This window comes from Pempheris klunzingeri, chromosome 11, assembly GCF_042242105.1.
Source record: "Pempheris klunzingeri isolate RE-2024b chromosome 11, fPemKlu1.hap1, whole genome shotgun sequence".
Classification (NCBI taxonomy): Eukaryota; Metazoa; Chordata; class Actinopteri; order Acropomatiformes; family Pempheridae; genus Pempheris; species Pempheris klunzingeri.
Window position 1 is genome coordinate 1,596,649 of NC_092022.1, and position 21,182 is coordinate 1,617,830.

At 42.6% G+C, this 21,182-nt stretch overlaps 2 protein-coding genes across 2 annotated transcripts; one reads left to right on the plus strand and one right to left on the minus strand.

Moving 5' to 3' along the window:
• The first annotated feature begins 999 nt into the window (after nt 1–999).
• LOC139210316 (galactose-specific lectin nattectin-like) lies at nt 1,000–3,547 on the plus strand. Its single transcript, XM_070840342.1, has 7 exons — nt 1,000–1,026; nt 1,395–1,460; nt 2,207–2,234; nt 2,516–2,595; nt 2,763–2,897; nt 3,005–3,113; nt 3,320–3,547. Exons 2-7 carry the CDS (start codon nt 1,395–1,397, stop codon nt 3,382–3,384), a joined length of 483 nt encoding a protein of 160 aa, XP_070696443.1. The 5' UTR covers nt 1,000–1,026; the 3' UTR covers nt 3,385–3,547.
• Nucleotides 3,548–4,911: 1,364 nt separating this feature from the next.
• Nucleotides 4,912–7,699, minus strand: LOC139209922 (nuclear factor 7, brain-like). Its single transcript, XM_070839826.1, has 2 exons — nt 7,414–7,699; nt 4,912–6,687 (listed from the first exon to the last, which is right to left on the minus strand). Exons 1-2 carry the CDS (start codon nt 7,678–7,680, stop codon nt 5,485–5,487), a joined length of 1,470 nt encoding a protein of 489 aa, XP_070695927.1. The 5' UTR covers nt 7,681–7,699; the 3' UTR covers nt 4,912–5,484.
• Nucleotides 7,700–21,182: the final 13,483 nt, after the last annotated feature.

Here is a 21,182-nt window from a genome sequence, read left to right on the forward strand (position 1 = left end):
AAACTGGATTTACTCATTTAAAGCCTAGTTTTGAACTAATCTTATGTTAGATTAAATTCATCTTTGTCTGTGCAGCACAGTCTAAACCAAAAGGTTGCTACAGAGGATAGGGCATGAGTTTGCACAATAACTAAACAGATTTTTATCACTATGGAATATGATTTTTAATTTTTTTTGTTATGTTTGACGCCTTCAATTACATTTCCCCTTCGAACAAGTAGGCCTATATACCTTTCAGAGTTCCTTGATAATTATCACGGACGGGAAAACAATCTACGAGAGCATTTCCTTGTATGAAGTTGTGGCTGATGTTTTGTTTTACATTTGCATAGTCTTGATTCAGCTGGTGGGACTTTTGTCAAGGAAGTCTCAAAAAGTGGATTCTAAAAATATTTCCTTGTATGCAAATCAGTATCAGCTGGTTCCTCTACTCTGCAGGTGCATCTTTTCAACCCCCTCTTTGCGTTTCCTTCCTCCTCAGGTGCCTCTAAATTGCCTCACTTGTTAAAACTGATTTTTCCCTGTCCACTCTTGCAAGTGTCCAACTGCTATTGTATCTACAGATATATGCTGGGTGAGTGATAGGTACTGTGGAGAGGTTTTTTTTTTTTAATTGAAATTCTTAATATTCAACATTAACAGTTTCTTAAACTAAGATGCTAAGACCATAAGAAATCCAGCTGGATTCCTCAATATGATACGAATATCCCCTCAATTGGTCTTTTTGGACATAGGCTGCAGAGTAAAATAGAAAGTTAGACGTTAGTGTGAATTGGCTATATTTGATATGATCTTTGGTGTAAAGCAATGCAGCTGCAGAGCAGCAGAACTGGGTATTTTTCCAACCAGGAGGCAGAACCAGTTATCACAACACCACCCTCGTTTCCCTGTTACAGGTGGAAACCCTTTTGTCATATCATTTCACATATTTAACATTCCAGGCCCATTAACGTATATATGTGGCCTTCCTCTTCCAAGACGAACTGCCGTGGTCCTCTCTTCAGCTGGAGCACACAACAGCAAAAGGTAATAATTCTCCACAGGAGAACGACTTTCCCACACAGCTGAATCAGTTAGTCAGCTAATCACCTGTGTCATTGATCACCAGAAAATTAATCTGCAACTGCTCTCATAATCAAATAGTAACATGAGTGGTTTATTTTGGACCGATGGGCTTCGAAAAGAAAGAAGAAAAACTGAATATTTTCTGATGTTTTATAGATTAAACAATCCAAAATGTAAAAAGATCTTTAACGACAAAGCCAAATGTGTATATGTTAATAATTAGCCTGTGTTTAATGTTCAGACTTCAATGTTTGCATCATATATCGTAATACTATCCTAATACATCACTGAAATTTAAGGCTGTTTCACTCATCTCATGCTCTCCACAGATGGCATCCGGTCTTCACTTAGCTGTCTTTCTTTGCTTGATTGGCGGACTGCTGATCTCAGGGACTGTGAGTAGATTTCTCTTTTTATTTATTAGATAGTTCTATAAAATGTTGCTAGAAACTTGAGTAGCTTGAGTAGCTACGCTAGTGTGCACTGCTCATCTCTTCTGCATCGTTGTCACGCCTAAGATGCTGGTTTGTAATCTACAAACTGAGTGTTGAGTCAATCTGAAATACTGTGCTTGTTGTTATTGACTCATATAGAAACCTCCCTGGCACAATGTCATGCAGTAATTTCACTAAAACTATGATTTTAACACAAATTCCACCAGTAGGGTAGAAAATGAAGCATCCTTTAATGTTTTATGAATTATTTTAATTAAGTATTAACTGTTTAATTGTTAATTAGCAAGTCAGATTTGACAACCGGCTGTTTTTTCTGTAAATTATATATTTTTGAATTTTCAACTTTAGGTTGTACAGAAAAAAAAAACTAAATTGAATCCATCACCTTTGTAATCTGTATTTACTATTCTTTGGGGGAAAGAAGTAATTGATTAAACACATACATGATCAACCTGCAGATTAAAATGTTTTAAAGCTGTGAGATATGGTAACTTCATAACATTATTGAGCCAGAAGAGCTTTTCACAGCCTGAGCAGTCGTAATGCTTCATGTTATGAAGCTTTTCAAAGCTACATCCAACAACAGAGTCATCGCATTACAGTGAAACTGTTTGAGGCAATGGTTGCTAAATTAAAAAAGCTGATTCTCCAAGCTGATTTAATGAATGTGGTGCTCATGTTTGCAGGGGGCCACCAGAGTTAAACGCGCTACAGGTAGGTAGCTGTGACGTCTTTATGCTTGGATGAGATGATTTATCGTTAATGGGCAATATCGTGAAAGTGCATGAACATCTGACGTGAATTATTGAGTGAGCGTAATCGACTTTCCAATTATTCTGATGGCCTGGGCAAGTGTTGAGAGGGTGCTAAAGGTTAAAGATTATACGCAATTTCTTTTTAAAAATCTCAATGAATGGGAAGTAAAACTTTAGGACTCAGGTTATAGCCACGTCCTGTTTGCTTTCACTCTGACAAACACAACACCGATGTTGCAGGCTGTCCGTCTGGTTGGAGTAGTTATGGCTCTCGCTGTTTCATCGTCATGGCCAATCGGAGGACCATGGCTGAAGCAGAGGTACGTAGTTAATCATTACTAGCCTTCAGGTTAGTCGTGATGGTCGTGTTTTAGCTATTTCTGTTTGGGTTTCTCTCCTCAACTTCATCTCACTCTTCCCTGCATGCTGTCCATGACGTTCCATGCTGATTTTCTACCTCTGTCTCCCACAACCTCCACCCCATCAGCAAATCTGCTTAAGTCATGGCGGGAACCTGGCGTCTATCCGCAGTTTCTGGGAACACTGGCACATTAGGAATCTGATCTTCCGAAAGTTTCACTCACACCCAACTACCTGGATTGGGTTATATGATGCAATACAGGTGAGACATTTTTTAGACTAATAGACGTGCGTCAACCAATAACAAGCTTTTCGAAGCCAGCAGTCTGCAGTTAGTGCAGCTGTTCAGAAATCAGCTGTCTGTTTTAGGAGGGGAGGTGGATGTGGACTGACGGTTCGAGGATTACCTTCACACGCTGGGGTCACAGAGAGCCGAACAACAAGGGAGGAGAAGACTGTGCAGAGATCAACTTTCGATGTACAAATATTTTCTTTCTTTTTTCTTTTGGCATTTTTGTTTGAGAGCAAACGATAGTACCTGAAAAATTGTGGTATGATTATGTTGCACCTCTACTGCTGTTCATACAGTTACATTAGAGACCTTTAAATTCATTCTGATCACTTAGACTAGTCATGAACTGGAGATCTTCACGCTGATGCTCACTGGGTGTTTTCTTTTAACAGCATACTTCTGGAATGATATCCCATGTGGCCATCATAAACCCTTTGTTTGTGCCCGGACCCGGTGATGCTTCCCGCCATCTACCACTACAGTGTCACTTCCACAATGATGATACTTGGGATGATTCATTTACATTATTAATTCAAAGTCTTCCAAATTGATTGAACTGTGATTTTTAAAATGAGCTTTTCATGGCCGGACCAATCTTTACCAATCTTTCTTTTTTTGATCTTCTGTCATATATCAGTGCAATTTGGCATATTAATTCAACTAAATTGAAATAAAAATAATCTGAAAGCATGGTGTGTTCATGAAATCCTCTTCTTCCTCCAAGTATTGGCCAGTGTGTGTGTGTGTGTGTGTGTGTTTGTGTGTGTGTCAGGTGTTTGGTCAGGACTGGATCCTCTTCATGTTCTAAATGAGAAAAATATTGATTTGCTCACCATCTAAGTTTCTTGGGTGTGGCTCTCTGGGAATGGTCTGCGTCCGCCCGGTCCATGTTTCGCCTATCATCACTCAAGCACAGGGCACCAACACGTAGAGTTGGTGTGAAAAGAGCTCTTATTGTAGAGGAGGGTTGGCAGGAAATGGAATACAGTGGCAGCAGAGAGGAGTGAAAGTAAGGGAGGAGGGCTAGGGGGTTGTTGGTAGACAGGGAGGGTTGATGATGATGATGATGATGTGGTACTGAGTGGGAAAAGAGCTGAAGGTTGCATGGGTGTCGACTGGGAGACGTGATGAGGAAAAGGACGCCAACACGTCACACAAAACAGACCGAGAGGGCTAGACAAGAGGGATGTTGTACTACGAAGCTTGGTCAGCATAGCCAAGCTTTCATCACTCAAGAAGTGATCACGCCAAGAGGAACGTGTGGTTATAGTGGAGATAAGTTCATTTATTTCACCACTCAGTCACTCTCAGTTCGTCCTCTTTGTTTCTAACGTGGCAGCTGCACTTTCAGAGCTCTTATTTAATACAGTGTATTTAAACACTGCCTACTCAAGAAGTGCACTCAGGTCTGAAAGATGGAGATCACTCATTTTTGGTGAAATCAAAGTGAAGTGAAACTTACTGATTTCATATAATCTTTGATAAATACTAATAGACTAATAGCAGTAATGCTAACTGTGTAAAATGACCTGACAAGCTAATGACCAAACATAATCCACAGAGGTTTGTAGTTGCTGTGCTCTGTGATCTTTGTTTTACTGTGTAGATGATGACATTTACTACTGAATGTGTTCATATTACAGATTTTCTCTATTTCCCTTGACAACGGCTGAAAAAGTTTGCATCTTGATTTGCAGATCCAGTAGAACGTCTTCCTCAGCGGAGAATCTGCATCAGTCATAGAGCAAATCGACTGTGGAAAGAGGTTGGTGCTTTTTACAGCTGCTTCGAGCAAAAACCCTGAACCTCACCTCATACGGACCGGGTCAGGATGAGATTTGGGACAGCATGAGATCGCTGCTGTCTAAACCATCTTATAAAAAGACTTGGATAAAGAATTTTTCAACAAGGAGTTCTTGTTTGTGTTCAACACAAATCATATTTTTTCATTTAAAAATGTATGACACATCTTTTGAGAGTATGATAGATTCAGTAAAGGTTTATTAAACATATCTGGCAACCATATTGTTCTTTTAGACACTGAAAACCGACGAAATCAAGCCAAAGCCTGACTGCTTGCACACCTGTCTCGTGCAGCTCAGGTATGGTGACACATGATAACAGCAGCCTCCAGTGGTGGCCTGTGATGCTTCATGTGGACAAACAGGTTAAACCACTCCAGTCCAACAGTTTGAAGCACACAGAGTCACATTCAACATCAGATGTCAAATACAGAACACATCATTTACATTTAGAAAGAAAACATGCAGACACATAAACCATAACCACGACATTAGCCCTGTACTTCTCATTAACATTCATGATAACATAAGTTATTGGAGGATTTCCACCGCAGGAACTTTCCAAATAACCTTTTTAGGAACTCAAGAACTAAACCTGCTTTTCAGTGGATTTGGGTAGCAAAGAAAACACAGCAATTGTTAAAAACAACTCAAACATCAGTGACAAGTAAATACAAAGAGCAACTGGTTTGACTTCATCTTGTGTGATGAAGTGCCTGATTTTTGTTTTTGGTGAACAACACAAGTTGTGATGCTCAGTACCAGCACACTGTCAGAGGGTTACAATCTTGCGCTGTGGATTTAATGGCAAAATGTGCCGACACTGTTGTGTTTTTGAGCCGAGAGCTCACAGTGTGGATGTGTGTCATGCTGTCTGCATCATAGAAGGAGAGCTTCTGAGATAGGAAGTCCAGGTAAATCCCTATCTTTCGAGGTCTGCCTCCAAATGCGAGCTCTGTGATTTTGTTTTGACTACTGGCAGCATATTTTTGGCCATCGTACTTCAGGAAATCATTGTTTGTCCCTAGTTCCCAATAGTCCCTGTTTCCAACCTCTGTTTCCCAGTAATGCTGCCCTGGTGTGAACTGATCAACACTGAATGCTTGGTGTGTGGTAGGCTGAGAGTGTTGGGAAGAGTATGTGCTGTTGTCATATTCGTAGTTGTAGCCATAAGCAGAACGACGACGCCTGCCTGACATGCTTTGGACCTGTAGGCTGTAGGCTGACTGAGCTTGGTTGCTTTGGGGAGTACAAAGCAAACTCCTGCCATCACTCGACACAGTTATATCTTCACTGCTGCTTTCGAGTGTGAGCAGATCTGCTCGGGGCTGGACCACCTGAAGCATCTCCTTCCACATAAAGAACTGCAGGTGGCTTTCATAAGGCCCCAAAGAGAGAGAGCTTTTCACTACAGTGAAATCATTCAATCTGGGCCTGAATAAATCCTTTTGAGTCATCATGCTGCTCTCCTTAAACCAGCTCTTTAAGAGCCTCTCTGAGTCTTCAATTTTCAGAACTGATGTCACTTTTCCCTGCAGCTCTTTGCTCTCAGATAAAGCTGTTTCTATGGAGTTTAACATCTTGCTCATGTTCTCAACAGCATCTTCCTCTTTGTGTTTCAGCTCATTCTTAATCTCATCTTCTCTCTTTCTCAGAAACTGGTGCATCTCCTCAAACTGTCTGCAGATTTGGGCCGTCAGCTGCGGTGACTTCTCTTTGGTTTTTGTTATTTCTTCCCTCTGTGTGGTGGCTACATTCTCTATAGCAAGGATGTTACCAAGAAGCTTCTCCATGTCGTTCGCCAACTCCTGTCTCAGATGGTGAGCTGCTTCTTTGGTGGGTTTAAACTTGTGTCCTGCATGCTTTTCTGAGTCTCTGCATATGATACAAGCTAACTGCTGATCTGTGGCACAGAACAGTTTCAGCTTTTCTTCATGCTCAGGGCACAACTCAGCCATCTGTAAAAAAAAAAAAAAAGAAAGAAGCACCATAAAGTGAAAGTTGGCTGATACAAAGCAGTGATAGTGGCTATAAAGAAACCTGTGTTACAGGTGACAGTTCAGTCTGTCTCGTTTACAGTCACGTCAGAGGCTTTATGTCTAATCTGTTCATGGGTGTTTGTTCCCAAACCAACGTTGATCTTTGACTCACACATCAAAGTTCTGCACCCTGGGTGCACTCCTACTCTTTAGAGAGCCACTGATGATAAAACTGAAACTGTTCATTATTGTCCTCAACATGCTGAGCGAAGTGAAATGCTAATGATACTTATCAAGCCAAAATGGTTTTATTTTCATTCTTTTAAATAATAACTAAGATCCAGAGATAGAAGCATTTCCACTAATCTATTCATCTTTAATTTAATACACAAAATACTAAATCCTTATGTGGGCCTACATTTAGTGGATGACCTCATCCTAATCAAACCACTGGCTGCATGAATCACACACTATCAGCACAGTGCCTTCTGACGCACTTTGAAAGGCTGATACTGGGGCTTTGATGCTGCACAGTTTACAGTTTAATGTACAAATTGAATACAGGAAGAAAGAATAATTAATATGAGATTAAAACATGAAACATTACACAGAGCTACAGCCGTGTGTGTTTTAAGTCTCCAATGTATTGAAAGGCAAGGTTTGTATAAGCACATAAAGCTGACCACATTGCTTCATGGAACATACCTCTGCTTTCTCCTGTCCACGCTGGGTCTGGATCTTCTCTGCTTCTTTGGCTTTTTCAGCGAGGCTGCTCAGTAGATAGCTGGTCGGAAGACATTTTACGTCTTGTGAAACAGATTCCCGACACTGAGGACAGTGGGGCTGTGAACTCACAAAATGTGTGATGCATTCTCTGCAGAAAGAGTGAGCGCAGGGAAGGTTCACCGGATCAGTGAAGAAACTCAGACAAATAGCACAAGTCAGATCTTCGGAGTAAGAAACAGAAGCCATGGCTCGTGTGTTCCCATGTGCTCAGTCAGACTGAAGGACTGGTTTGTTCTGTAAGTTTCACTTTCCTGGAAAAGCCCCACCCCATGTGTCTAGGACCTCAAAGACTCAGTCAGAGGCACATAGATACAACCTGATAATAATAATGTCACACTCTAGTGGTCAGATGGTAAAGCTGCTAGTTGGATGAGACTTTTCTCTTCAGCAAGTTCACTTAACTCTTCGCATATTTCTCTTTATTGACATACAGTTATATACATATACAGTGCCTATAGTAAAACTTTGACATCCATTATAATTGCCACAAAAAACTAACAACCAGTAGCATTACAATTAATATCACTAAATCTGGATTTACTCATCTATTCATAAACCAAGATTAGATTACAGCAAAGATAAGGTCACTTCTTTACTGCACGGGCTGCTGCCTTATTGAACGCTATGCTGTCAGTTGCTGAGACCAGTTTGCCCGGTTCAAGAGTTGTTTTATCCACTGACAGGCTCAGATTGTTATTCTAAGCATTTGACAACATTACAGAGAGAGACCTGGAAGATCCTTCTGTTTAACCACTATACATATATGGTCAAATTTGGAGCAGTCCTTGTGGTGCCTTCACATGTAACAGGAGATATAATATAATATCAAAATTTAGCCTGATATTAAAAAAACTAAATAAAAATGCAGTCAAGGCACAATTTTTAAGGCAGCAGCTTATTGCACCGAATAAGTATATTCATATTGTACATGTGGAGGTAGAGTGCAGCAGTGCAACACATAGCATATAACAGTATAAGGTGCAACAGGATGTAGATATGTACTAAGTAAGACTTTTTCTTTTTATTACTTAAGTGGGTGTCAGTTTTCAGCTCCCAGCAGACTCCATACACAAAAACAGTAATTTTACACAGCGCTTAGTTTGCTTGACTTGATTTTGATCTTTTAAAGTTTTAGTTTGGATCCGACACAATAGCGCAAGCAAACTAACTGGTCACAAGCAACTCCCATGTCAGACCAGGTAAAATGACTGTTTTTGTCTATGGAGTCTGGTGGGTTTGAATAGCACGATACACGCTACGAACTGCTGTTTCTGGTTAAACAAAGATTATCTTGCAGGCCTAACTCTTTAGGGATCATCTTCATAATGTTGTCATAGCCTGTCAATGGCAAAAACAAACAAGTCCAACTGCCATGAAGGGTAACATTGCAGTCATTAGCTGTAGCCCCTTTGCCGTCAATTCCCAGCTGCTGGTTGAAGCGATCTACTGGAGCAGTTTCAAAGGTTTTTGTACCTAGCAGTCATTTCAAACCCCAAACATGTAAAAATAGTGCCCAGGTTTAGAGAGTTAGCTTTTAAAAAGAGGTTTAAAGGAGCATACTGAGTTTGCCTGAGGTCCCCTAGCAGGGAATTCCTCAGCTAAGTGATCTGGACAGCAAAAGCCCAATCAGCTTTAGAGGCTGGTTGAGATTTTGGAATCATTAGTGGGGCCCTGTAAGAGAAGGCGATGATCAGGCTCAAAGAGAGTCAGCAGATCCCAGATATAAGCAGGAGACTGAACAGTCATGGTAAAAACAAGCAGTGAAATCTTAAAACCATGTATACACTTCACAGGTAGAGGGCAGCAAGGACTGGTGTGATGTGATGTGGTCACCTCCCTTGGTAGTAGAGTTAAAAACTCTGGCAGCAGCGCTTTGTATAAGTTGCAGTCTTTGGATCTGTCATCTGCTGATATCAGAGTAAAGTAAGCCGCAATAGTTGAGTCTGGAAGAGATAAAAGCATGGATGACCTTCTCTGGACCTGCAGAGGAAAGGAACGATCTGTTCTTGGTTAAATTTCTTAGTGAGATAAAGCAGAACTGTACCACTTAAAGTCACCTGAGCATCAAATGATAGCTGAGTCAAAAAAAAAAATTATAACATCATTTGATAAGGACCACAGGAGAGATTCTTAATGCTGCAAGTGCTCATTTTTGGGAATGCAAGTCTTAGTTTCAGCAAGGCAGGACGTATGCAGGAAACATTGATGGTACCATGCTTTAAATGGATATATGGTAGTAGGAATATAGATAGACATTACATCTACACATGACTTCCACTCTTATGTAAATAAGAGAGGACCCAGAGTGGACCCCTGGGGGACCCCGCAGAAGACAAGAGCAAGAGAGGAGGAGGCATCTGTAACTATAATAGAGCACAGCCTGTTCAACAGATAAGAGATGAACCAATTAAGATACACATCTCTGGTGCCAGCATGGTTTTTTATTATGTCCCATTTATCCATCATTGAATTGTGGGTGTAAAAACTGAGCACCACTCTTTTATACTACAAAACTACACTTGAACTTGTGTTCTTCGTTGTTTGTTGCTGCTGTATTGTGACCAAACACATTAGTTGGCTGGAGCTCTCCTCTATAACACCTTACATAATAACTGCTGCGAGCAAAGGGCAAAAGAAGTTTTTTAATTTGTTTGTTTCGTTGTTTGCTTATTGTACACGCCGCCATAGAAACAGCATCCTCACTGCATGTAGTCCACGGAAAAACCTGGCAGGTTGAAGCACCTGTGCAGTCGGCTAGTTTAACCTGTTAAATCCACCATGGGTACATTGCTGTACTGCATACAGCTCATAAATGAATTTGTACCTCTTCGACATTTCTACTCCAAAACTATACTGTTGTGATTTAGTCAGCATGGCCCGTATATTTAAGATGCTCTACAACTAGACCCCCACTCTTTATTCATCAACGGGTTTGGTAGCATATGAACTGCAAACTACATTACTAAAATGACTTTAGCCTGAAGTGGATGTGGCTTTGGGCCTGAAAAGTCATATTCTCCCAAATTTTACTGTGGTGGTTTAATTTCCTTTTCCTCTCACTGGAGTAAATGCATTTAACACTGCAGGCTGCACAGTCAGTGACACATATTTGAATCTTGTATTGTGAACTTTGCTGAGGTCACAGCCGAGCCACAAAGCTACTCATCAGTCATAGTGGGAAGTTGTCTGTCTACTGCTGGTTCAGCTTGACTCTTCAGCACAGCTATTGGTGCAGAGCTGATAGCACCACAGGGGCAGAACATCATTGGATGAGAGGATCTCATCTGAATTCAGCGAAGCCCTGTATGAGGGGCAATTAATGCCAAAAAACAAGAAGCAAGAGGAGGTGAATGAGAAGACAGCATTCTGTATGTTGTTAGCAATACCACTTCTGCTTTGAATGGGTGTGAATGAGATTTGTCTTTACAATAGTCTGCTTTTCAAAAATAACAATATGGATGAAGATTTAGAGTGGATTTAGTGATCTGGGACCCAAAGGCAAACTCAGGCCCAAATGTAGTATTGGGAGAGAAAAAAGGAAGTGTACTGCATTAAAAACAGTCTGTCATATACAGCTGGATAGTTTAATATATATCAGTGCATTATGTTTCATTTGTTGATCATATGATGCAAAACCTCAATCTGCAAAGTAACCACACTAAAATTATGCTAATCATGTTAGCATGTTAGCTGTCAGTTGTCAAGTCATTTCACTAAAAGCTAAAAGTGATTCATCCCCAAGGGACCACGAACATCTGTAATTTGTGTCCCTATGTAAATTGTACATTATGCATCTATGTTATGATAACGCCACAAAATATAAATGACCCCCCCCTTTGGTTTCCTATTTCTTCCTCACTTCTGATCACATCTGCTCAATCACAGACTTCATAAAGAATGCAATTTAATCTCAGGTGGGAGATAAAAGGAATTTACAGACCTTGCATGGCACATATTTTTGGGCAGGTTCATCCACAGGAAAGAGAGGGTGTATAGAGGAGTCAAGTATGGAGGTGCTAAACCATTCAAAACCTTAGAAACTAGTATTTATTATTCTTATTAATTAGTTTTAAAACAGACAAAAAAGCCATTTGAAGATGCTGAACTACATTAAATAATATTTTACTTGTTTTTGAATAAGAATGAGAACAATAGTAATACATTTTCAAATTTATCAATTAATTCATTCACTCTGTTTTTCACAGGTCTACAAGCTGCTCCTCCTCGGTGGCACTAATCACCCTCCATACAGGAGCGCTTACACCGCGGTTACAGCCCATAAAAGAAGGGCGCAAACCAGAAGCCCCGCAATTATTTCTAGCACATTTGTAGCTCCCCCCACCCCCACCCCCTCCTCACCACCTTGTCCTCCACGAGACGAGCGGCTCTGGTGGCAGATGACACGGTGAGAAGACCCGGAGCACCTGTGCTTGAAGGTAAGCCCGTTTCTGTTCATGTGTGGCGCTGCTGCTGTGGAAGGATGCGCTGCTCGGTGCGGCTGCAGCTCAGCATCAGCAGCAGCAGCAGCAGCAGCAGCGTGGATGTGCACGTATCCACATGTCCACAGCCTGAAAATACCCTGTAATCTGCAACACCTCGCCCACCAGCCGGAGACCACTTGGTCACAGAGACACTCGCTCCTCTCCATCGTGTCTTGGAGACACTTGAGGGGGAACAAAAGGCTCGTTCATCAGCAGCATCTGGGCGCATTAATCCTTCACATGGAGCTCCCTCTAATCCACGGCCACGGCATGCTCTGGAGCAGACACCCTCGTTTACGGAGAGGAAGCCTCCAGCACCGCAGCAGCAGCCCATAATTAAACCCAAAGAACATGGCACATTATGTCAGAGGACTCTGAAGTGACTCCCTCCTGCGGTGCTCCTGCGCTTCACTGCTGCCGAAGACTAATGGATGGAGATGATCTCTCCCATTCCTGATTATACCATTATGGTTCTGATATGATAATAACTGTCCGTGCCACGTGCCTTTTATTTGCCCCCCCCCCCCCATCGCTGAAATCGATTCCAGCTGCTGTGGCTTCCCATTCAGGGAGGGACCCCACGGGACCGACGGTGGCTTCCCAAGGCACGGCTGCCCATGGTGAATTAGGAATGATGCTATCATGCATTTTCGTCTCATTCAGAGTACACAGCCAGATTTAGTGCCAAGTGTCGGCGCTCGGTCTGTCTGCCTGTCTGCCTGCCTGTCTGCCTGCCTGTCTGCCTGTCTGTCTGCCTGTCTGGCACCAGCCCCCTGACAGCGTGAGGAAAGCCCGCAGGAGCAGACCGACATTTGTGGCATCCTGCGTGTCGTCTGTCCCGCTGCATGCTTTGTTTTTCCTATCCGATGCGTCCTGCTCGCATGGTCAGACACCCACACCTGCGCCCCAGGGTGACTGGGGGAGGGAGGGAGGGTGTTACATGGGCTCCGTGTGATGCAGGAGATGTGCATCACAGAGCGCTCATCAGGGGGATTCCCACACTGACTCCTATGTGATAGCTGACACCTGTATATTAGAGTTGTATATTAGAGTTAGCCCCCCCCCCACTAGCACAATAATAATGCTCTTTTGATTTCTAATACATATGCAAATATTTTTTAACTATTATTGTGTGTGTAAAGCTGCATGTTGGACCACGACCAGCTTCAAACTAAACTAAATAAAGCTAAATAAATATACAAAATGTGATATACACTATAATAAAAAGTACCAAATGTAATATGCAGAGTAAAAATGCCAAATACAGAAGTACAAAATGAACACTGCAGTGTAAAATAAACTATAAAAAAGAAACGTGACAAACCGTAGTGCAAGCTAAATACAAACTGTAGACAGAAGAAATACATGAAATCTAACTCATGGTCATCTACCTCAATTCATGGCCAGCCTATTCTTAGCCATATGTTGTATGCTCACTCCGTACCTGTCTATGTAATTGGCTAGTCTTCATTGTTAGTGGCGGAGTCCGCCATTCATTCCCATGCTGGAATCAAATTACCTGCCAACGCTCGAGGAATTCACAGCAAACAATGCAGCATGTAGTCCAGCTCTGCAATTCGATCTCATCGACATCAGCCTCACTGTTCACCGTTTGCATTAGCGCGGTGTTAGATCTGTATTAAGTTACTGCTAATGCTAACTGAATGCTAACTGAATATTATCTACTGCTTCTGCTTCGTTTTCAAAAACTTCCACTGGCAGAGCGGGATGAAATGGATAAAGCAAGCAAGATGTAACGTGTTAATTTGTGAGCGTTAGAGGTGCTGGTAGGTGGATTTTTTTTTTACATTAGCAGTCTCTCCTTGCTTCCAGTCTTTATGCTAAGCTAAGCTAACTATATCATGGCTACAGAGAGATATTACAGTGGTATCATTAGTCACATCAAACTCAAGAAAGTGAATCGGCTCATGTCCCGAAATAACAAGCTTTTCTTTGAAGATGCACCAGAACAATATTCTCCAAATGTCGTGGAACTGATATGTTTGTCACAGGAACAGCGTTGATCGATCTGCCGGACAGGATTGGTGATAAAGGCTGCAACAAGCAGTCCCTGGTGTGAGTGTGTGTGACCACCTGTAGCCATTAGATCACCGACTAATCTGAAATGTGACCAAATGATCCCAGTGCTAATAACCAGATACTATAATCTCCTCATTGGAGTAAAACCACCCTGCTGTAGAACTTCATGATCTCTGTATGTGAGTCTGCAGGCTTCTGTCACAAAGGTCATTGTTTGCTCAGCATTTCCTGTCGACCCCCGAGAAGCCCATCAGTCATCTCATCAGAGGCCGAACCCCCCCTCTCAGATTCACTGTACCGCCGCTGCACCAGGCTGCTCGCTGACGGCGCCCACTTTGATTTAATCTGTCAGCAAAGGTGTCTTACATTACACTCACACTCACAGTCTGGTGTGATGCACAGTGTAAAAATCACAAGGTGTAACTAATGTGGAACATCACGATGATAGTGACGAGGCCGTAGTGACAAGCACGGTGCAGAACTAATGCAGTTTCATTTGAGGAGATTGTCTGACCCAGTTCACCCAAACAGATGGGGCCAGAGAAGGATGAAGGACTCGCCAAAGCTCCACATCCAGTTTTTGTGCACCTAAGTGGCAAATGAGTTATGTTTTTTCTAACAGCACCGAAATTATTACTGTTGAATAAAACTAAAAACTAGGTAGAAAAAAACATTATAGGGAAACAAAAATAAACAGAATAACTGAAAGTCAAAGTCAAATAAAGTAAATAAAGTGAAAATATACGGTCGTTAACCTTTTTCAGTTTGGTCAGCCAGCATGAAGAGGCGTCCACATGACTGTGAGTCAGCTGCATTCACAAAGTCATGTGTTTGCATTGTAACACCAGTTCGGAAACTTATGAAATGTTGCCCCTGACAAATACGTTCCATGTTATAAAAAACAAGCTTATGCTGAGTCATAGAAGTCAAAATGAAACTGAAACAAGCAAACTTTGGAAAAAGCTGTGAAACAAATAAAAAGTAATGAAAAATACAAAAGTATACTAACTCTGACTGGCAGCTGTCACGTGTTAACGTTCTCCCACCAGCTGTAACGTCTGTCAGCACATTAATCTTTGCATTGTTTTATCTGCCAAAGCAGTTACCCATGTCTGCTGCAGTCCAACCATCTGGTTCAGTGGTGCTGAGACGACTTAGCAAACCATTTAGGGACTGTATGAAAGAGACCCTCTTCAGTGACCCTCCCCTTGATTTTGAAAATAAGCAGCAACACCTTCTGCCCCCGACCGTCCAACACGGCCACAGATGTACCAGCCCTCCGTCCTCGTGGTCACAGTTAAACACAGGTGCTGAAGAAGTGGTTTAGGCACTAAGATCACTGGGTTGGGTTCAGGAAAATATGATGGTTTGGGTTAAAATAAGCATGTTAGTCACATAACTTCACTTTCAGTTTGATGTGGGACACAAACACCAGTCTGGTGTTCAGCCACCCCTCCACCTCCACATGAGGACTCTTATACACAGCATTACCCCTCTCGTCTCATACAGACTGTTACATTGGTGTTAGACACCGAACGGGGTGATAGAGGGTGATATATGGGATAATAAAAGTACAGTTAGTTAGTCCTGTCATCGGTCTAATCAGTGCCCCCCCCCCACAGCATCCACTATTCGATTTTGAACCCTTTATGATTTTAGCAAAGTTGAACGTGATTCATTTGTTAGCACACAAATTAAACGACACCACCAATTGAAGTTTAACAGCCCCAGCGTGGCTACTCTTGTCATCTTAACGTGGTCACATCTATGTCCATGAACTTCCCCAAAACACTTTCCTAAAGTCATTTTTTCTGTTTGTAGCCGTTATCCCTGCTGTATTAAACGTCCTGCACCCTCTTCTGCTGTCATTACAGACTACAACCTGCGATTGTCCAGGGCTTATGGGAAATAGTGTTTGAAAACAGAAATATCATTTCAACAACATTAGATTACATTAGTTTAATCTATACATTTGCAGCGAACGAGATACTGTTGAGTTTTACTTCCAACTGGATTTGGAGTTTTATTTTATTTTATCTTATTACAACGATGGCTGAGTCTCATAACCCGACCCCCATAATAATATCTGCACAGTCCCTTATTTATCTAGCACACATAGATCACTAAGGAAAAAGAGGAGTGGAGGTGAAGAGCAAGAGAGCTGCAGATTACATCATGCTCTACAGCAACAGTAGTTTCAATATGACAGTGTGTCACTCCTTCCAGTAAGAGTCTGGAAATGTAATGACTTGTACTCCCACATGTATTCCAGTCCACATTCAGTGTGGTTTTTTTTTTTTGGAATGATCAGACTTCTGCCTGTTACTTCCTCACTTTTCTCTCTCGGTGCTCTTTGTTTTTCACTTCACAAATGTTCGAACAGTGATGTTCCCACTGCTCACTTGTTCCTTGGAAGGCAGAGGCGTTGCTGAGGCCAAGTGCAGCTTCAGGCGACGCAGACGGTCACAGAGTACCAACCTTTGCTGACAGCTCTCTAGGTCTCATCTCGCATTGCACACGGATGTCTCCTCTTGAACGAGTTGCTTTTCAGACTAAGCTAACGTGTCTGAAATGGAAGCCCACTATTGGCTGGCTCTCTAGGTCATTTCTTCCAGTTGGTTTCACCACCAACAGGAGGCAGCAAGGTCACATGTGCCGGCGTGTCTGTGAGATGTAGGGCAGGAGGTAGATGTGCCGTCTATCTGACTGTGTGCATCTATGTCTGCAGTCGGACACACAGCACTTTGCTTTGGACACGTGCCTTTATGTCTGAGTGCTATTTTACATCCTCCAACACTGAGAATGTGACACACAGCATGTCAGAATTTGATCTTTCCATGTGCACACGTCAGACTCGGCTTAGTCACGCAGACGTAATGATGGTCATTAATGCATAACTTCTAGAACATGTTTGGACAATGACATACAAAATAAATCTACACTTGGCCAGATAGCTTAGTTGCCTTTGCACAAAAATAAGGATGTTACTTGTATATTAAATGGTAACAGTGGACAATGTAGATAGAATATCATAGGACAGCATATATGATTCATGTTCAGTATATCATGGTATCATAAATCATTATTATACATTAAGAAACCCCAAATTAATTGAGGTACTTGATCTCATAACAAGACAAAGAGTGCGCTGCCTTGCGAGAGGCCCTCTGAGGCTGAACTTCGACACAGCACTGCTTTGAGCTGAATGCTCATGTCAGCATGCTCGCAAGCGTAAAGCGGCAATGTTGACGCGCCGATGTTTACCATGCTCAATATCTTAGTTTCGCTTGTCATCACGCTAATTAGCACCAAACACAAAGCACTGGCTGGTAACAGTTGGCAGGCTTAATAACAGCTGAAGACTTCACCGGGGAGTCTGGGAAACCACGATGGACATTTTCTACCGTCACTGTTGTCTAACCTTTTGTGCACTCGTCAGTTCATTTGAAAAGAGGATTTGATGATGCCGAGTAGTCTCCAGCTGCAGCCCTTTCACACACTGTATGTTCTTTGATAATAGCTGTGACAAACTGCGCTGACTAACTTCTTCGCAACATGTTATCTGTGACTTTAAAGCAGAGGCCTGCAGAGTTCTTTGAGTGTTCTGCAAGCGTACTTCCAGCTGTAGTCGAAGTAGAGAGTGTCTGCACTCCCAGTCGGCCGCTCCTGGCAGTCTTGTGGAATCATAAAAGAGAGGAGAAGCGAACGAACAGCAGACAATAGAGATGCCTCATTGCCGTAGAGGTGAGCGCCAAATGAGCAGTGCTGTCTGTGTCCAGTGGAGCTAGCTGATGTTTGCTCTCCAAGCTGCAGCCAAGCAGAAGATCATTATTGGGTCAGCGCCTACTTTGTCCCATTCCATTAATTCTCCACAGTGGCAGTGAGGCCCCGGAGGGTTGGATTATCCTGCCTACTGTAAGATGGGCGACTACTGCACTGGGAGGACTGGAACTGGCTGAACCGACAGATAGGAACTCACCTGTTCACCAAACCCACGAGCAGCGATTACATTTCGGTCTGCAGAGGAATTGAAGGAACAGCCATGCAAACAGCAGGTGTGTTGTGGGTATTGTAGTAAATGAGATGAGGTCATGCTGCAGTGTGACCATTGCTGAACCAGAGACACGACATGTAGTCATGGAAACAGGTAGAGTAAAACACAAACAGCAGATGGAGATGATGTGAAGTTTGTGTTTATTTTGCGTGAAGTAGAAAAGCAGAGGTGTTTTAAAGGCTCATCTAGGGATGCTGTGGTACGTGGCAGTGTTCCTGGCTATGTGCTTCATCAGTATCATTACTTTACTTTGCAATTACGTACAATTGATTTTAAAAACATCCGCACTACTTCTCCGTAATTGCAGCAACCATAAACAATCCAAGCAAAAGATTGCAGTCCAGCTGTTACAGACAGACAGAGGGAATCAGAAAGGAGACAGAAGGTCTGGCTGTGTCTTCTCTCTGGTGTCAGGGAGGTCAAACGCTTCACTGACTGAGATGAACTACATGCTGCAGCACCCACCTACTGAGGATCAGCCTGTCGCCTGCACGCCTTCCCTTCTGTCACTCCTTTGGTCTGCGTCACTTCACTTTTAGTGGTCAATTTGCTTTCCCTCTTGTTGTCTGGGGTCACACTGAGGCAGCTTTTATGTATTGTATCGTAGCACACAGTATATATCTTTGTTATACAAGGGGAAAACTTCTAATATTGATGAAGGGGCCACATACTACATTGGTTTGGCAGATTGAGCAGGTTCTGCAGCTGACTGCTGATCGCTAACATGTAAAAGTGAAAGGCTGAAGGTTAAATGGCCACTTACTAATGTTGGGTAGAAAGTTTCTCAGCAGGAAGCTGCAGTTCGGCTTCAGTGCTGTAAAATCGTGGTTTGATGATAGTAAGAGCAAATGACGCCGGGAGGAAGCACTTGTGCGAGAGCTTGTGTTTCTATGCCAACATCACCACCCAGAACACCTGTAGCATAGACTAGAGCCACACCTTTGCTTTTTATGAACTTTTCAGTTTGACTGGGGTTCATTTTGTTAGTCTTAGTCTCGCTGCGTCCTCGTCTGCGGTGGTTTAATGGAACTGACTGATATTCACATGACAGCTTTTTTGGTGCAGATTTTCTGGAAATTAATTTAAACTCGCGCCGTACTTTGGATGGGGAAACATTTGTGGTGCATGTCGTGATCAAATGCAGCATCTTTATGTCATGTAGTTGTCAGAATGTCATATTTCTATTCTCCCAAAAGGCAGCTTGCATCAATAGTATCTTCTCCCAGCAATTCAACATCTCTGCACTGCTCTGACAGAGAAACAAAGAAACCTGAACAAAGGGAGACACAGATCCACGTTTGCAAGCCCAGAATGAGCTGAATAAAGCTGATGTTTTCCTGCCGTGATTCAGCGCCGCGATTATCTTCTCAGCGGTCAAACTGTACGTTAGGTCAGCGAGGCCTAATGTACGAAGCTACACGGCATGTATGCTGTTCTACTGTAAAGGCTCAAAGAGCTGGTTGCTGGACTGACATCAGGGCTACAGCAGGTTCAAACACGGTTACTTGTTCTCACGGTCGACTCGCTGAATCACAGCTCCACTTGTGTCTCCGTCCTGTTCCACAGACTCACCAGAGGGATATTCTGCTACAGTAAAAACAGATTGCATCTAATTACAGTGACATGTCACGAACGAACACCAGCGTCTTTCAGTACGATTGACAGTTTGAGACTTCACTTATTTAGCTGTGGTGTTTCTCAGATGTGTAATAGCCACATGAGAGGCTTCCCCTTGATACATCAAAAGCCTTTGTTTACCACGGAGGGGGAAGGACTCCCCCATCCAAAGCAAATAAGTTTCTGCTGTGAAGATAAAGGACCCGGTAGGTAGGGCAGAGCCCATTGCTTATTAATATTACAACTCCTCGCTCTGATCTTACTTTGAAAACAGAAATGAAAAGGCGAGACAGAGAATTTGACAGGAATGAAATGAGATTTAAAAAAAAAAAATGAACAGTTCCATTTCGGGCTTCGTTTGATTCTGTAAGCAGGCAGGGACAGAAAAACAAACAGTGGGACAGCAGGGATTTACCTCACAGCGCTGCATTGTGAACAGAGTGCCCTGGTTCAACTTCCAAGACTCTCCCACCTCTACTCATCTCATCATCGCCTGATTAATGATCCTCCCCCCTCCCCCCTCCCTCTCTCCCTCTCTCCCTCCTACCCCTTACCCTGCCTCTAATGATGCCTTTTAAAACCTGCTCACAATCTCTCGCCTCACAAACTTCATACTGAAATATAAAAAGCTTTTCACCTCAGACCACCGCAGACAGGAAACAAGGTCTGACTCCACTTGGCTGTCCGTCAACCTGTCAGTTAAACATAAGATAAGATTTTAATTGGATTTTATGCTCTGGCTTCCCTCCCAAACCTTATTATTGGTACTTATCACGAGCAATCAGCTGAATAGACAACGGCTCATCGCCGCATGCTTGGATAGTCCTTTTCATTTTCTGTTGTTCAGCAAACAGCTTTGCTCGTCAGGACCTTCTGGTGTTGTCCACCCAGAGATGTTCATGCAGATTAATGAGCTGGGGTAGCTGGCCAGCAGCCAGTTCACAGACTGCTTTTCAAGTTTCAGCACTAAAAGAGCAGTGGCTGTAGTGATACTGTTAACCTCAGCGGTTGTAAGAGGCATGGCCGTCTGTTTCTTAAAGCTGCACTGATAGATTTTGGCCACTAGGCGGCAGAAAAACATCAACACAAGCTGTCGGCTGCAGCCTCCACATATCACCACCTTATACTTTATGGTGTTTGTACGTGTTGGCAAACAGGTAGTGACTTATGGCTACACCCAGCAGGCATTTATCAAGAATCTATTAGCATTAGCAGCATGCAGTGGAGGAAATACCTCCAAACAAAAGACTGGCTGCCTGTTGAGCCTCAGTGGCCCTTTTTCTGTCTGAAAGGTGTCTTTGATGGAGCAACTACAACTAATTTAACAAGTAATGTAACTAATTACTTTTGTTGTTTCCAAGAAACTTGGATCAAAAGTCATTTTGGGACCAAAAAAAGGAAAATAGTGACATTATTTCACACAACGAGCAAAGTCATTTAACTGTGATTGATCTTTGGTGCCAAGTCCAAAATGTTTCCAGACATATTACAGATGA